The sequence below is a fragment of the Bombina bombina genome, chromosome 1, assembly GCF_027579735.1.
Source record: "Bombina bombina isolate aBomBom1 chromosome 1, aBomBom1.pri, whole genome shotgun sequence".
Classification (NCBI taxonomy): Eukaryota; Metazoa; Chordata; class Amphibia; order Anura; family Bombinatoridae; genus Bombina; species Bombina bombina.
Genome location: NC_069499.1, coordinates 640,232,568 through 640,247,148, shown reverse-complemented (window position 1 = coordinate 640,247,148; position 14,581 = coordinate 640,232,568). Strand labels below are relative to the sequence as shown.

General features: G+C 38.9%; 1 protein-coding gene across 1 annotated transcript in view; it reads left to right on the top strand.

The window, feature by feature from the left end:
• Positions 1-6,550: 6,550 nt before the first annotated feature.
• NLGN3 (neuroligin 3) overlaps positions 6,551-14,581 on the top strand; it is a 172,246-nt gene continuing 164,215 nt past the window's right edge. The window contains exon 1 of the mRNA XM_053699085.1: positions 6,551-6,950. Coding sequence (XP_053555060.1) covers positions 6,845-6,950 — 106 coding nt within the window. The 5' untranslated portion in view covers positions 6,551-6,844. The remainder of the gene's footprint in view (positions 6,951-14,581) is intronic.

The window sequence follows — 14,581 nt, the reverse complement described above, 5'->3', positions numbered from 1 at the left end:
GAAGTTCCATTCTAATTAGTCCGAACCTTCTTTAACACCATATTAGGACATAAAATTTGTCTTAGTCAATGCCTATTCATTTCATTGTTGTACTTGATTTGATGCAATTGTTATTTACGGACAAAATCTGTATGTTTTATCTACTCACAACTTCAATAAAAAATTGTTTCTCAATAAAAACAAAACACAAATTACAATTTTCCAGTTTGCAAGGACTGACTTGAAAAAATGTTATAAACTATTTGCATGTCCCCTTCTCCCCAAAAATACTTCTCTTTGATAAAATAATTTAGGTGTACTTGTTTTACAGTGATTGCTAATCACTACCAAATTTCAGACAAACTTTTCATGCATAACAAATAAAAATGGTTGTAAAAATAAATATAAATGGTTGTAAAAAAAAGGTTCTGTAGTGTTGGTATAGACTACTATGCATTTTGCTATTCTGCAAGTTATTAATGCATATTTCTTTCATGTAATTAACAAGAGTCCATGAGCTAGTGACGTATGGGATATACATTCCTACCAGGAGGGGCAAAGTTTCCCAAACCTTAAAATGCCTATAAATACACCCCTCACCACACCCACAAATCAGTTTTACAAACTTTGCCTCCAAGGGAGGTGGTGAAGTAAGTTTGTGCTAGATTCTACGTTGATATGCGCTCCGCAGCAAGTTGGAGCCCGGTTTTCCTCTCAGCGTGCAGTGAATGTCAGAGGGATGTGAGGAGAGTATTGCCTATTGAATGCAGTGATCTCCTTCTACGGGGTCTATTTCATAAGGTTCTCTGTTATCGGTCGTAGAGATTCATCTCTTACCTCCCTTTTCAGATCGACGATATACTCTTATATTTACCATTTCCTCTACTGATTCTCGTTTCAGTACTGGTTTGGCTTTCTACAAACATGTAGATGAGTGTCCTGGGGTAAGTAAGTCTTATTTTCTGTGACACTCTAAGCTATGGTTGGGCACTTTATTTATAAAGTTCTAAATATATGTATTCAAACATTTATTTGCCTTGACTCAGAATGTTCAACTTTCCTTATTTCCAGACAGTCAGTTTCATATTTGGGATTATGCTTTAATTATCATATTTTTCTTACCTCAAAAATTTGACTTTTTTCCCTGTGGGCTGTTAGGCTCGCGGGGGCTGAAAATGCTTCATTTTATTGCGTCATTCTTGGCGCGGACTTTTTTGGCGCAAAAATTCATTTCCGTTTCCGGCGTCATACGTGTCGCCGGAAGTTGCGTCATTTTTTTGACGTTATTTTGCGCCAAAAATGTCGGCGTTCCGGATGTGGCGTCATTTTTGGCGCCAAAAGCATTTAGGCGCCAAATAATGTGGGCGTCTTATTTGGCGCCAAAGAATATGGGCGTCGCTTTTGTCTCCACATTATTTCAGTCTCATTTTTTATTTGCTTCTGGTTGCTAGAAGCTTGATGTTTGGCATTTTTTTCCCATTCCTGAAACTGTCTTATAAGGAATTTGATCTATTTTGCTTTATATGTTGTTTTTTCTCTTACATATTGCAAGATGTCTCATGTTGCATCTGAGCCAGAAGATACTACAGGAAAACCTCTGCCTGCTGGATCTACCAAAGCTAAGTGTATCTGCTGTAAACTTTTGGTAGCTATTCCTCCAGCTGTTGTTTGTATTAAATGTCATGACAAACTTGTTAATGCAGTTAATATTTCCTTTAGTGATGTACCATTGCCTGTTGCAGTTCCCTCAACATCTAAGGTGCAGAATGTTCCTGATAACATAAGAGATTTTGTTTCTGAATCCATAAAGAAGGCTTTGTCTGTTATTTCTCCTTCTAGTAAACGTAAAAAGTCTTTTAAATCTTCTCTCTCTACAGATGAATTTTTAAATGAACACCATCATTCTGATTCTTTGGACTCTTCTGGTTCAGAGGATTCTGTCTCAGAGATTGATGCTGATAAATCTTCATATTTATTTAAGATGGAATTTATTCGCTCTTTACTTAAAGAAGTACTAATTGCTTTAGAAATAGAGGATTCTAGTCCTCTTGATACTAATTCTATACGTTTGGATAAGGTTTTTAAAGCTCCTGCGGTTTTTCCAGAAGTCTTTCCTGTTCCTAATGCTATTTCTGCAGTAATTGCTAAGGAATGGGATAGATTGGGTAATTCATTTACTCCTTCTAAACGTTTTAAGCAATTATATCCTGTTCCGCCTGACAGATTAGAATTTTGGGACAAAATCCCTAAAGTTGATGGGGCTATTTCTACCCTTGCTAAACGTACTACCATTCCTACATCAGATGGTACCTCGTTTAAGGATCCTTTAGATAGAAAAATTGAATCTTTTCTAAGAAAAGCTTATCTATGTTCAGGTAATCTTCTTAGACCTGCTATATCATTGGCTGATGTTGCTGCAGCTTCAACTTTTTGGTTGGAAACTCTAGCGCAACAAGTAACAAATCGTGATTCTCATGATATTATTATTCTTCTCCAGCATGCTAATAATTTCATCTGTGATGCCATTTTTGATATTATTAGAGTTGATGTTAGATTTATGTCTCTGGCTATCTTAGCCAGAAGAGCTTTATGGCTTAAGACTTGGAATGCTGATATGGCTTCTAAATCAACTCTACTTTCAATTTCTTTCCAGGGAAACAAATTATTTGGTTCTCAGTTGGATTCTATTATTTCAACTGTTACTGGTGGGAAAGGAACTTTTTTACCACAGGATAAAAAGTCTAAAGGTAAAAACAGGGCTAACAATCGTTTTCGTTCCTTTCGTTTCAACAAAGAACAAAAGCCTGATCCTTCGTCCTCAGGAGCAGTTTCAGTTTGGAAACCATCCCCAGTCTGGAATAAATCCAAGCCTGCTAGAAAGGCAAAGCCTGCTTCTAAGTTCACATGAAGGTACGGCCCTCATTCCAGTTCAGCTGGTAGGGGGCAGGTTACGTTTTTTCAAAGAAATTTGGATCAGTTCTGTTCACAATCTTTGGATTCAGAACATTGTTTCAGAAGGGTACAGAATTGGTTTCAAGATGAGACCTCCTGCAAAGAGATTTTTTCTTTCCCATGTCCCAGTAAATCCAGTGAAAGCTCAAGCATTTCTGAATTGTGTTTCAGATCTAGAGTTGGCTGGAGTAATTATGCCAGTTCCAGTTCCGGAACAGGGGATGGGGTTTTATTCAAATCTCTTCATTGTACCAAAGAAGGAGAATTCCTTCAGACCAGTTCTGGATCTAAAATTATTGATTCGTTATGTAAGGATACCAACGTTCAAGATGGTAACTGTAAGGACTATATTGCCTTTTGTTCAGCAAGGGAATTATATGTCCACAATAGATTTACAGGATGCATATCTGCATATTCCGATTCATCCAGATCATTATCAGTTCCTGAGATTCTCTTTTCTAGACAAGCATTACCAATTTGTGGCTCTACCGTTTGGCCTTGCTACAGCTCCAAGAATTTTCACAAAGATTCTCGGTGCCCTTCTGTCTGTAATCAGAGAACAGGGTATTGTGGTATTTCCTTATTTGGACGATATCTTGGTACTTGCTCCGTCTTTACATTTAGCAGAGTCTCATACGAATCGACTTGTGTTGTTTCTTCAAGATCATGGTTGGAGGATCAATTTACCAAAAAGTTCTTTGATTCCTCAAACAAGGGTAACCTTTCTGGGTTTCCAGATAGATTCAGTGTCCATGACTTTGTCTTTAACAGACAAGAGACGTCTAAAATTGATTACAGCCTGTCGAAACCTTCAGTCTCAATCATTCCCTTCGGTAGCCTTATGCATGGAAATTCTAGGTCTTATGACTGCTGCATCGGACGCGATCCCCTTTGCTCGTTTTCACATGCGACTTCTTCAGCTCTGTATGCTGAACCAATGGTGCAGGGATTACACGAAGATATATCAATTAATATCTTTAAAACCGATTGTTCGGCACTCTCTGACGTGGTGGACAGATCACCATCGTTTAATTCAGGGGGCTTCTTTTGTTCTTCCGACCTGGACTGTAATTTCAACAGATGCAAGTCTCACAGGTTGGGGAGCTGTGTGGGGATCTCTGACGGCACAAGGAGTTTGGGAATCTCAGGAGGTGAGATTACCGATCAATATCTTGGAACTCCGTGCAGTTTTCAGAGCTCTTCAGTTTTGGCCTCTTCTGAAGAGAGAATCGTTCATTTGTTTTCAGACAGACAATGTCACAACTGTGGCATACATCAATCATCAAGGAGGGACTCACAGTCCTCTGGCTATGAAAGAAGTATCTCGAATTTTGGTTTGGGCGGAATCCAGCTCCTGTCTAATCTCTGCGGTTCATATTCCAGGTGTAGACAATTGGGAAGCGGATTATCTCAGTCGCCAAACGTTGCATCCGGGCGAATGGTCTCTTCACCCAGAGGTATTTCTTCAGATTGTTCAAATGTGGGGGCTCCCAGAGATAGATCTGATGGCCTCTCATCTAAACAAGAAACTTCCCAGGTATCTGTCCAGATCCCGGGATCCTCAGGCGGAGGCAGTGGATGCATTATCACTTCCTTGGAAGTATCATCCTGCCTATATCTTTCCGCCTCTAGTTCTTCTTCCAAGAGTAATCTCCAAGATTCTGAGGGAATGCTCGTTTGTTCTGCTAATAACTCCGGCATGGCCTCTCAGGTTTTGGTATGCGGATCTTGTCCGGATGGCATCTTGCCAACCATGGACTCTTCCGTTAAGACCAGACCTTCTGTCTCAAGGTCCTTTTTTCCATCCGGATCTGAAATCCTTAAATTTAAAGGTATGGAGATTGAACGCTTGATTCTTGGTCATAGAGGTTTCTCTGACTCCGTGATTAATACTATGTTACAGGCTCGTAAATCTGTATCTCGAGAGATATATTATAGAGTCTGGAAGACTTATATTTCTTGGTGTCTTTCTCATCATTTTTCTTGGCATTCTTTTAGAATACCGAGAATTTTACAGTTTCTTCAGGATGGTTTAGATAAGGGTTTGTCCGCGAGTTCTTTGAAAGGACAAATCTCCGCTCTTTCTGTTCTTTTTCACAGAAAGATTGCTATTCTTCCTGATATTCATTGTTTTGTACAAGCTTTGGTTCGTATAAAACCTGTCATTAAGTCAATTTCTCCTCCATGGAGTTTGAATTTGGTTTTGGGAGCTCTTCAAGCTCCTCCGTTTGAACCTATGCATTCATTGGACATTAAATTACTTTCTTGGAAAGTTTTGTTCCTTTTGGCCATCTCTTCTGCTAGAAGAGTTTCTGAATTATCTGCTCTTTCGTGTGAGTCTCCTTTTCTGATTTTTCATCAGGATAAGGCGGTGTTGCGAACTTCTTTTGAATTTTTACCTAAAGTTGTGAATTCCAACAACATTAGTAGAGAAATTGTGGTTCCTTCATTATGTCCTAATCCTAAGAATTCTAAGGAGAAATCATTGCATTCTTTGGATGTTGTTAGAGCTTTGAAATATTATGTTGAAGCTACGAAATCTTTCCGTAAGACTTCTAGTCTATTTGTTATCTTTTCCGGTTCTAGGAAAGGCCAGAAAGCTTCTGCCATTTCTTTGGCATCTTGGTTGAAATCTTTAATTCATCTTGCCTATGTTGAGTCGGGTAAAATTCCGCCTCAAAGAATTACAGCTCATTCTACTAGGTCAGTTTCTACTTCCTGGGCGTTTAGGAATGAAGCTTCGGTTGACCAGATCTGCAAAGCAGCAACTTGGTCCTCTTTGCATACTTTTACTAAATTCTACCATTTTGATGTATTTTCTTCTTCTGAAGCAGTTTTTGGTAGAAAAGTTCTTCAGGCAGCGGTTTCAGTTTGAATCTTCTGCTTATGTTTTTTGTTAAACTTTATTTTGGGTGTGGATTATTTTCAGCAGGAATTGGCTGTCTTTATTTTATCCCTCCCTCTCTAGTGACTCTTGTGTGGAAAGATCCACATCTTGGGTAGTCATTATCCCATACGTCACTAGCTCATGGACTCTTGTTAATTACATGAAAGAAAACATAATTTATGTAAGAACTTACCTGATAAATTCATTTCTTTCATATTAACAAGAGTCCATGAGGCCCACCCTTTTTTGTGGTGGTTATGATTTTTTTGTATAAAGCACAATTATTCCAATTCCTTATTTTATATGCTTCGCACTTTTTTTCTTATCACCCCACTTCTTGGCTATTCGTTAAACTGATTTGTGGGTGTGGTGAGGGGTGTATTTATAGGCATTTTAAGGTTTGGGAAACTTTGCCCCTCCTGGTAGGAATGTATATCCCATACGTCACTAGCTCATGGACTCTTGTTAATATGAAAGAAATGAATTTATCAGGTAAGTTCTTACATAAATTATGTTTTTCTTATTTTTGCAGGTCCTGAGAAGAATCACTGGACTGCTTTTTGTGATGTTTGACTTCTCATAAACAAGTTTTTATGATACATGAAATGACTGACCCTCCAAGTGTGGAGGATACTGTATTCCTGTAAAACCCTTTGCTTGTTGTCTGGATGCTAGAGTTGTACAACACATACCATGCATGTGGTTGGGCTCAGTGTGGACCCTGGGAAGCTGAGTCTGACCCTGTGGGTTCTGACTGTTGCTTCCCGTGTCCTCTGCACTCATGCACAGGTGTATTCTCAGACTGTCAATACACACTATGGCAAGCTTCGTGGCACTCGAGTGCCTCTCCCCAACGAGATCCTGGGCCCTGTGGATCAGTACCTTGGTGTACCATATGCTGCACCCCCTGTGGGGGAGAAAAGATTCCTCCCACCAGAACCACCTCCATCTTGGTCTGGCATAAGGAATGCCACACACTTCTCACCTGTCTGCCCACAGAACATACAGAATGCAGTACCAGATATCATGATGCCAATTTGGTTCACCGCAAATCTAGATACTGTGACCGGTTATCTTCAGGAGCAGAGTGAAGACTGTCTGTACCTCAATATCTATGTGCCAACAGAGGATGGTAAGTGCTGAGGGGTGCGGTAAGACCCCCTCCCCAAAACCCGACACCCTATCTGGGTTTCCTTTTTATCCTCCTGTGTTATGATCTCCACAGCATGGACGGGGAGGTGTGAGCCTGCTGCATGTTTGTGTGTCAGCATTTATGAGTGCCTCTTGCTAACCTCCAACACTGTCTCTCCCACCCTTATATACATATCATTAACCATCACTGTCTTTCTATCTTTTTTTCTTCACAGTTTTTATTTCTAGCTTGTTCATAGATTTTTATTTACACTCATACTCTCAGGCTTTGTGTCTGCATTCTACCAGTTTTACTTTCTTATCTCGTGTTTTTCATCCACCTTGTGTTTTACTGCTTACTCTCTTCTCTGCTCACCTTGGTCAATGAATCAGTTTTGATTTTCAGCATTCTGTGTTAAATCCTTTTTTTTTTAAAATATGTTTCAGTTTGTCTTCTGCCACCCATTGTTTTTACTGATCTATTTAAATGGACTTTTATGCTCATCCACAATTTCTTCCATTGGACAATGCAACGCCTATTTTTTGTATTTACCCGAACATTCTTTTTCTTTATTTCTAAATGACTCCTTTTTGATCACTCACTTTCCTTCACCAGCCTTTGATTTGTTTGCTCATCCCTCTTCCACTTTGGTTGCTTTCTGCTACTTCCATTTAAAACTCATCCAGTTTAGTGAAATTCCCGTTTTCTATAGTCTACCTTTATTACTTTGTCTCACAACTTTCAGCTTGTTATTCTGTTCCTCCGTAACCCTTCTCTTTAAGTTGATACACAATGCTGCTTAGATTTGTGTTTATCCGTCCCCATAAGATTTTGACCTTTATTTACAGCCACTTTTATTTTCTAGATATATAATGCAGCTGACCCACTCCTCTGACCCTCCATGTTTTGCTGATCCTATATAAAGTCTCATTGCTGTCATCCTCTCACAATAATTTTTTACATTTTTCCTTTTTTGTCATAAAGTCTCTATTTCCTCTTTTTGCACACTTAGTTGTCTTTTGTAGTCAGCCTCCATGTCCAGTGTTCTCGCTGCTCCCATGTTTCCTAAATTTTTTTCACAGGTGTTTCCATCACTTGCTTAAAGGGACATGAAAGTCAATTTTTTTCTTTCATGATTTACATAGAACATACAATTTTAAACAATTTCCAATGTACTTCTTATCTAAATTGCTTAATTCTCTTGGTATCCTTTTGATTCTCAGGAGCAGCAATGTGCTACTGGGAGCTAGCAGCTGATTGGTGGCTGCACACATATGGCTATTGTCATTGGCTCACCCAATGTGTTCAGCTGGCTGGCAGTAGTGCATTGCTGCTCCTTCAACAAATGATACAAAAAGAATGAAGCAAATTTGCTAATAGAAGATTAGCAAAGATTTTTTAAATTATTTAAAATTGTAAACTCTGTCTGAATTATGAAGGAAAAAAATGTGGGTTTCGTGCCCTTTTAATAATTTTCTTCCCCTCTTTATACCAGCTCAATCTGCAATTATTTTCTAATTCTTCAATCCTTTCTCTGTAACCGTAGCATTTGTTCCATTTATGTTTTAGTTTTTTTTGTATTCTTTGTTCCAATCATGTTTTAGGTTTGTTTTTTTGTTTTTAATTTTCCCTTCTGTTGCACTGTAATGTCTTCTGTTTTGTTTTTATTATGCCAAGATCCCACCACATCCTAAACACTCTATATTTCTAATTTCTTCCAAGGTTTTGCCTTCCCTCCCTTTCTAGATCCCCCTCTATTCCATGCATCTTCTCCTGCATTTGCTTTGGTCACTTTCCCTCCACTTCCTCCCTTCAATTTCTAATATTTATGCCAAGCATTTCACTTCTTTTACTGATCTGCCCTTTTATCACATTGTTTTTGATATTTTGCCATGTCTTCTAATATTCAGGATATCATCCTCATCTCTTAACGTCTTCAACTCTCCTATACTGTTGTTTGATCATCCAATTTTATTATTGTGTTAGACCATCTGAATTCCAAATATTATTTTATTTTTTCTTATTATTTGGTCCCTCTTTTTCAATTATCTAAAATTCTATTTTCCCTTTATCCCTCATTTTCTGACTGAGCGCACCCTATTGTTTTGGCTGCTTGTAAAGGTCTCTGGCCTTTTTACGTTTACCATTTATTTTAAGTCTCTTCAATTCCTTTTGCATACCCACATTATTTCTAATGTCTCCTCTCTTCTCTCTTGTTGGTGTATTTGTTTATTTTCCACTATGTGTCCTCAGTTTTGTGACTCTTCTTTTTTCAATCCCCCCATCCTCACCATTTTTCTACTCATCTCAGATAAGAACGTCTTTGTCCCTTGTGCTCCCATTTATCTCATTATGCTCAAAACGTAAGACTCCAGTCTTGGCTTTGATTTCCTAAACCCAGACTCACTCTCCTCCCCTATCCTCTTGTCTGACCCCACTCTTCTCTCTGCCCTTCATTTCTGCCTCATTATCTCCCTCCTCCACTTGTACTTTGGCCTCTCCTCTGTTTTGAGAAGGGTCTGTCTCAGCTCTAACCTCTCCCCTACCACAGGCTTCATACATTGGTTCTGGAGAGGCTTTGGGGGGATGTCCTTACCTTTGTGGGGTTTTTGAGTCACATATCTCCCAGACAACCAGCATGTGCTTAAAGGGGAAGCTAAAAAAAATAGTAAGTTTTGTCCCTCTGATTGCCACTTAGCATCTCTCAATTGCAACGTGGGGCTAGAGAAATGCTCAGTATTGCATCACCCCCTATTGAAGCCCCCCACACCCTGTTCAGTGAGGTATCTTCTTCCCCTTTCAGAATATTAGAGGGGCTTAATGGGACACCGACCTCCCAAGGTCTCCTGGCACTTGAAGGCTTCCCCCCCCCTCAGATTAGTGAGGGGGAGCACAGCCACATCAGGCTTGCATGACCCAATCCTTCCTCCCAAGGGTGGAACCTCCTGTTATTTTGGAGTCTTTTATTCATTTTACAGTAAAGCGGATTTCCAAGGAATGTGTCCGAAAACCCAACAAGAAAATATGTAGGAAAGGAGGTATGTAACGCCATGGTAGGGGGAACAGAACTGACCCTCCTCAAAAGAGAGCCTGGGCAACAGAATACCAGAAAAGAGGGAGTGGGCTGGACAAATTTGCTTTCAAATATAACTGAAGTACTGACTCCCGACCAGATAATGGACAGAAATGATCCTCCATTAAAAATGAAATGGGGACTGACAAAAGAACAGGGAAGTAGGCAAACCTGAAATCAAAAGATATGGGGAAGGACAGATGCAGCGCTAGGGGAAAATAAAAAAGAATGTGTTATCCAGATTGAAGGAAGGACATGTTTGCTTGCAAGAACAGACATTTGGACGTTACTGAGGGGGAGGGGTGTACTGGTCCAAGTCACAGTACTAATACCTTTAATTCTCAGCTACTCAATGTATCTTCTTCTAGAGCTCACACAGTATAAACATGCATGAAAAAGATAAAATAGTCCCTCATAGTAATCCATCTTTTTTCCAAAAATGTGCCTATCTAGTTAACCTCTAAGCAATAGAAACATAATTTAAACATCATTTAGTGGGCCAACTGCCTATAAATCCCATGTGTGTTACTCATCAGGAATAGGAATATAATTCAGTATGATAACAACAAGCTTACGATTTGTATTTGAACAACAATTCCTCCACAATTATTAAACTTGTGGGAAATATGTCTTTGTTATGTTACAATGTGTGCAACTTAACTAGCTCTGTTGCACAAATAGAGGCAATTACTAGGTAATATTCACACTTTTTAGTAGCAGTGTTAATGGTTTTGTGCAGATGATTGGAACCCTGTGTGTTTATCAGGCAGTCCCAAAGGATATTCTTAGCAGTAAATCCTTTTCAAAGCTTATTGCCTTTTTCATTCTGAACTGAATAAGGCAACATCCTCTGTTATTTTATGCAGCCTGATTGATAGGATAAATGGGATTATTAATTGTACCTTTTGACCTTAGTTTATAGCTTTATGTGTGATAGTGTGTGTGACTGTATGATAGTGCATAATTGTGTGACAGTGCGTGTGCTTGTGTAATACTGTGTGTGTGTGTGCTTGTCTGACAGTGTGTGTGTTCATGTATGACAGTGTGTGCATGTTTTACAGTATGTGTACTTGCGTGATATTTTTCATTCTTGTATGACTCACTTGAATGAGTGTGTATGTTTGTATGTATGACTGTGTGTGTGCATGTGTGAAAATGAGTGTGCCTGTGTGACAGTATGTGTGCCTGGTGTGTGTGTGTGCTTGTGTGACAGTGTGTTTGTCTGGCATGTATGATAGTGTGTCTGGCATGTATGAAAGTGTGTGTGCGTGAGTGTGTTTGTGCCTATGTATCAGTGTGTGTGCATGTGTGACAGTGTGTGTGCATGTGTGACAGTGTCTTTGCTTTTGTGAATGAGGGTAATATGTGTGTTTGTGAGAGTTAACTCCAGCAATAGTTAACTCCAAAGGTACTAAAACCAACATATTAGTGCTAAAGAATCAAAAGTGAAAGCCTGCCATACAAAACATTCTAATCCATTAGAAAAACAATCGGCTAGATTACGAGTTGTGCGTTAGGGTAAAAAAAGCAGCGTTAACAGGTCCTAACGCTGCTTTTTTACGCCCGCTGCTATTACGAGTCTTGAAGTTTAGGGTCACCGCACACTTTTTTAGCCTTACCGCAAACCGACTTACGTAAACTTCGTAAAGTCTATTTTCAATGGGACTTCCATAGCGCCGGTATTACGAGCTTGTACTAACGCATTTAGAAATCAGTAGTTAAGAGTTTTATGGTACAATGCCGTAACATAAAACTCATAACTAAGTAATAAGTGCTAAAAAGTACACTAACACCCATAAACTACCTATTAACCCCTAAACGGAGGCCCTCCCGCATCGCAAACACTATAATACATTTTTTAACCCCTAATCTGCCGCTCCGGACATCGCCACAACTATAATAAACATATTAACCTCTAAACCGTTGCACTCCCACCTCGCAAACATTAGTTAAATATTATTAACCCCTAATCTGCCGCCCCCAATGTCGCCGCCACTATATTAAATGTATTAACCCTTAAATCTAAGTCTAACCCTAACACCCCCTAACTTAAATATAATTTAAATACATCTAAATTACTATAATTAACTAAATTATTCCTATTTAAAACTAAATACTTACCTATAAAATAAACCCTAAGCTAGCTACAATATAACTAATACTTACATTGTATCTAGCTTAGGGTTTATTTTTATTTTACAGGCAAGTTTGTATTTATTTTAACTAGGTAGAATAGTTATTAAATAGTTATTAACTATTTAATAACTACCTAGCTAAAATAAATACAAAAGTACCTGTAAAATAAAACCTAACCTAAGTTACAATAACACCTAACACTACACTATAATTAAATAAATTAACTAAATTAAATACAATTACCTAAATTAAATTAAATTAGCTAAAGTACAACCCCCCCCACTAAATTACAGAAAATAATAAACAAATTACAGATATTTAAACTAATTACACCTAATCTAATAGCCCTATCAAAATAAAAAAGCCCCCCAAAATTAAAAAAAAACCCTAGCCTAAACTAAACTACCAATAGCCCTTAAAAGGGCCTTTTGCGGGGCATTGCCCCAAAGAAATCAGCTCTTTTACCTGTAAAAAAAAATACAAACAACGCCCCCAACAGTAAAACCCACCCACCACCCACACAACCAACCCCCAAATAAAATACTATCTAAAAAACCTAAGCTCCCATTGCCCTGAAAAGGGCATTTGGATGGGCATTGCCCTTAAAAGGGCAGTTAGCTCTTTTGCGGCTCAAACCCTAATCTAAAAAATAAAACCCACCCAATACACCCTTAAAAAAACCCTAAGACTAACCCCCTGAAGATCGACTTACAGTTCTGAAGACCGGACATCCATCCTCAAGGAAGCGGCAGAAGTCTTCATCCAACCGGGCAGAAGTCCTCAACAAAGCCGGAAGAAGTCTTCATCCAAGCCGGGCGAAGTGGTCCTCCAGACGGGCAGAAGTCTTCATCCAGACGGCATCTTCTATCTTCATCCATCCGACGCAGAGCGGCTCCATCTTCAAGACATCCGGCGCGGAGCATCCTCTTCAAACGACGGCTTCTTACTGAATGAAGGTACCTTTAAGTGACATCATCCAAGATGGCGTCCCTTAGATTCCGATTGGCTGAAAAAAAATCAGCCAATTGGAATTAAGGTAGAAAAAATCCTATTGGCTGATGCAATCAGCCAATAGGATTGAGCTTGCATTCTATTGGCTGATTGCAACAGCCAATAGAATGCGAGCTCAATCCTATTGGCTGATTGGATCAGCCAATAGGATTGAACTTCAATCCTATTGGCTGATTGCATCAGCTAATAGGATTTTTTTCTACCTTAATTCCGATTGGCTGAATTCTATCAGCCAATCGGAATCTAAGGGACGCCATCTTGCATGACGTCACTTAAAGGAACCGTCATTCAGTAAGAAGCCGTCGTTTGAAGAGGATGCTCCGCACCGGATGTCTTGAAGATGGAGCCGCTCCGCGTTGGATGGTTGAAGATAGAAGATGCCGTCTGGATGAATACTTCTGCCCGTCTGGAGGACCACTTCGCCCGACTTGGATGAACACTTCTCCCGGCTTCGTTGAGGACTTCGGCCCGGTTGGGTGAAGACTTCTGCCGCTTCCTTGAGGATGGATGTCGGGTCTTCAGAACTGTAAGTCGATCTTCAGGGGGTTAGTGTTAGGTTTTTTAAGGGTGTATTGGGTGGGTTTTATTTTTTAGATTAGGGTTTGGGCCGCAAAAGAGCTAACTGCCCTTTTAAGGGCAATGCCCATCCAAATGCCCTTTTCAGGGCAATGGGGAGCTTATGTTTTTTAGATAGTATTTTATTTGGGGGTTGGTTGTGTGGGTGGTGGGTTTTACTGTTGGGGGGGTTGTTTGTATTTTTTTTTACAGGTAAAAGAGCTGATTTCTTTGGGGCAATGCCCCGCAAAAGGCCCTTTCAAGGGCTATTGGTAGTTTAGTTTAGGCTAGGGTTTTTTTTTTATTTTGGGGGGCTTTTTTATTTTGATAGGGCTATTAGATTAGGTGTAATTAGTTTAAATATCTGTAATTTGTTTATTATTTTCTGTAATTTAGTGGGGGGTTTTTGTACTTTAGCAAATTTTATTTAATTTAGGTAATTGTATTTAATTTAGTTAATTTATTTAATTGTAGTGTAATGTTAGGTGTTATTGTAACTTAGGTTAGGTTTTATTTTACAGGTACTTTTGTATTTATTTTAGCTAGGTAGTTATTAAATAGTTAATAACTATTTAATAACTATTCTACCTAGTTAAAATAAATACAAACTTGCCTGTAAAATAAAAATAAACCCTAAGCTAGTTACAATGTAACTATTAGTTATATTGTAGCTAGCTTAGGGTTTATTTTATAGGTAAGTATTTAGTTTTAAATAGGAATAATTTAGTTAAATATAGTAATTTTATTTAGATGTATTTAAATTATATTTAAGTTAGGGGGTGTTCGGGTTAGGGTTAGGCTTCGGTTTAGGGGTTAATACATTTAGTATAGTGGCGGCGACGTTGGGGGCGGAAGA